The 1,846-nt window shown below is 39.5% G+C and overlaps 1 protein-coding gene across 2 annotated transcripts in view; it reads right to left on the bottom strand.

The window, feature by feature from the left end:
* wfdc1 (WAP four-disulfide core domain 1) overlaps nt 1-1,181 on the bottom strand; it is an 8,272-nt gene extending 7,091 nt beyond the window's left edge. Inside the window, exon 1 of one of the 2 annotated variants that reach the window (XM_024282041.2) lies at nt 785-1,181. In XM_024282041.2, coding sequence (XP_024137809.1) covers nt 785-877 — 93 coding nt within the window. In that variant the 5' untranslated portion in view covers nt 878-1,181. Of the gene's footprint in view, nt 1-619; nt 757-784 lie in introns of those variants that run through there. The other variant, XM_024282040.2, reaches the window with a different exon arrangement.
* Nucleotides 1,182-1,846: the final 665 nt, after the last annotated feature.

Here is a 1,846-nt window from a genome sequence, read left to right as displayed (position 1 = left end):
AAAAACCCCAGTAGATAGCAAGTTGGCAGAAAACTTTAGCCTGCTGCCAAAATATTAGCTAAACTTTATATTAGCATAAAAAATAACAAATTAGCCCAAAGCTAGCACATTCCTCAAGTACTAGCTAAACTCCGAAACTGCCTAAAATTCCTCAGTAAACTTAATTAATTTAGTTAGCATGTTGCTACAAAAGAAGCTAACTCTACATTTTTTTGAAAACTTCTCTAAAACATGTAAACATTTCCATGAATATATTTAAAGTTTGTTGTTCAACCACTTAACATTTGAAGACTTTCTCATTCATTTCCTATGGGGCATATTTTGCTTAATATTTAAAAAACTATAAAGTTTATAAATACCAAAAATACAAGCATTAATGTCCTGAACGAGCTGAACGTTTTGATACCAAGATTGATGAAATAGTTGAAACTGTGACTGAGTTAAACCTACAGAAAGGAGCAGGAGGATCACTACAGTGTGAATGCTGACTAAACATTCACACTTTGATTCAACTGTTCTCTGATCTGATGTTTGCATTTCTGCATACATGATTTCTCTAAATGTGTCTCTCATTGGTTTCAGAGCAGAGAGCCTCAAACCAACCGGACCAAAGTCTCACCTCCGTCCCAAAGCTGCTGTGAGGTGTGAACATGCCTCTCCAACAGAACCGGTATTGTCCGCCGTGCTTTGAGCTTTCACCTACTTCTGCTTCAGGAGCCGTCTGAGCCCCACAGACACAAATCCACATTCTTCTGTGCACAAACGCTCACATAAACAGCCTCACCTTCTGGCTGAGCCCTCTTTTCCTGATTCTTCTGGCATGACTGCCGGCGGAGAGCACCAGCAGGGACAGCAGCAGCACCACCGAGCCCGGCATGGTCTCCGTCACCCAGACTCCACTCCTGAGGTTATGGTTTTCTTCTTCTCCTGTCTTCCTCTAAAGCATGGAGGCTGTGATTACACAAGCCTCTCTCCTGCCCCGACAGGACCTGCCTTGATATCCGGCTGAGGGATAATGTCGGAGCGCAGGAGAGGAGGAAGGGAAAGTCCGGAGGAGATGAATGGAGGCAGTCCGGCAGCTGTCTGCTGGTACATGGGAAAGAGGAGGGAGTGGAGGGGTGTTGGAGAGGGCAGAGAGGGTGAGACCCCCCCTTTGAACTCTGCTTGTTTCTGAGCACATCTGGTGATCTTTTATGGCACGTGTGTCAAAGTCAAGGCCCGGGGGCCGGATCCGGCCCTCCGAGTGATTCTATCCGGCCTTCCAGATCATTTTATTTTATTGTTATTAATGACCCGATATTATCTTGTTCTCATTTCTAACTTGTATAATTTTGACAAAATATATTTTTAGAGTAAAATATTCAATGTTATTTAAGGTTTAAGTTGATTTATTCTGGAATAATATTCCTATATTTTTATTATTCATAATTATGTTAAAAAGTTACAGTTTTAAAGTTTTAAAAATTGGCATTCTGCAGCTTTTTGGACTATTTTGGAGATTAGCTAATATTTCATGCTAGCTGTTTTGGCTAATTTAGGCTATTATTCAGTTTGTTTCACTATTTTTAAGTTTAGCAATTTTTTCAGCTACATGCTAGCAATTTTTGATAACCTACGTTTTTTTTCTAATTTGACATTTAGCTCATATTTTAGCTGGCTATCAGCTTCAGCATCTTCAGCAGCCAAATTCAGCTTCCATCATTCACATTAGCATTATCACAGATAATGTTATATATCTGGTTCATAATTATTTAAAAAGTTACAGTTTTAAAGTTTTAAAAATGTAGTTTTAGAGTGTTCTATAAATGTTTATCCATTTCTGCCTGCGACCTAAGACGTGTTTTGG

The sequence above is a fragment of the Oryzias melastigma genome, linkage group LG6 (genome assembly GCF_002922805.2).
Source record: "Oryzias melastigma strain HK-1 linkage group LG6, ASM292280v2, whole genome shotgun sequence".
Lineage (NCBI taxonomy): Eukaryota > Metazoa > Chordata > Actinopteri > Beloniformes > Adrianichthyidae > Oryzias > Oryzias melastigma.
This window is presented reverse-complemented; position numbering and strand designations above follow the sequence as displayed.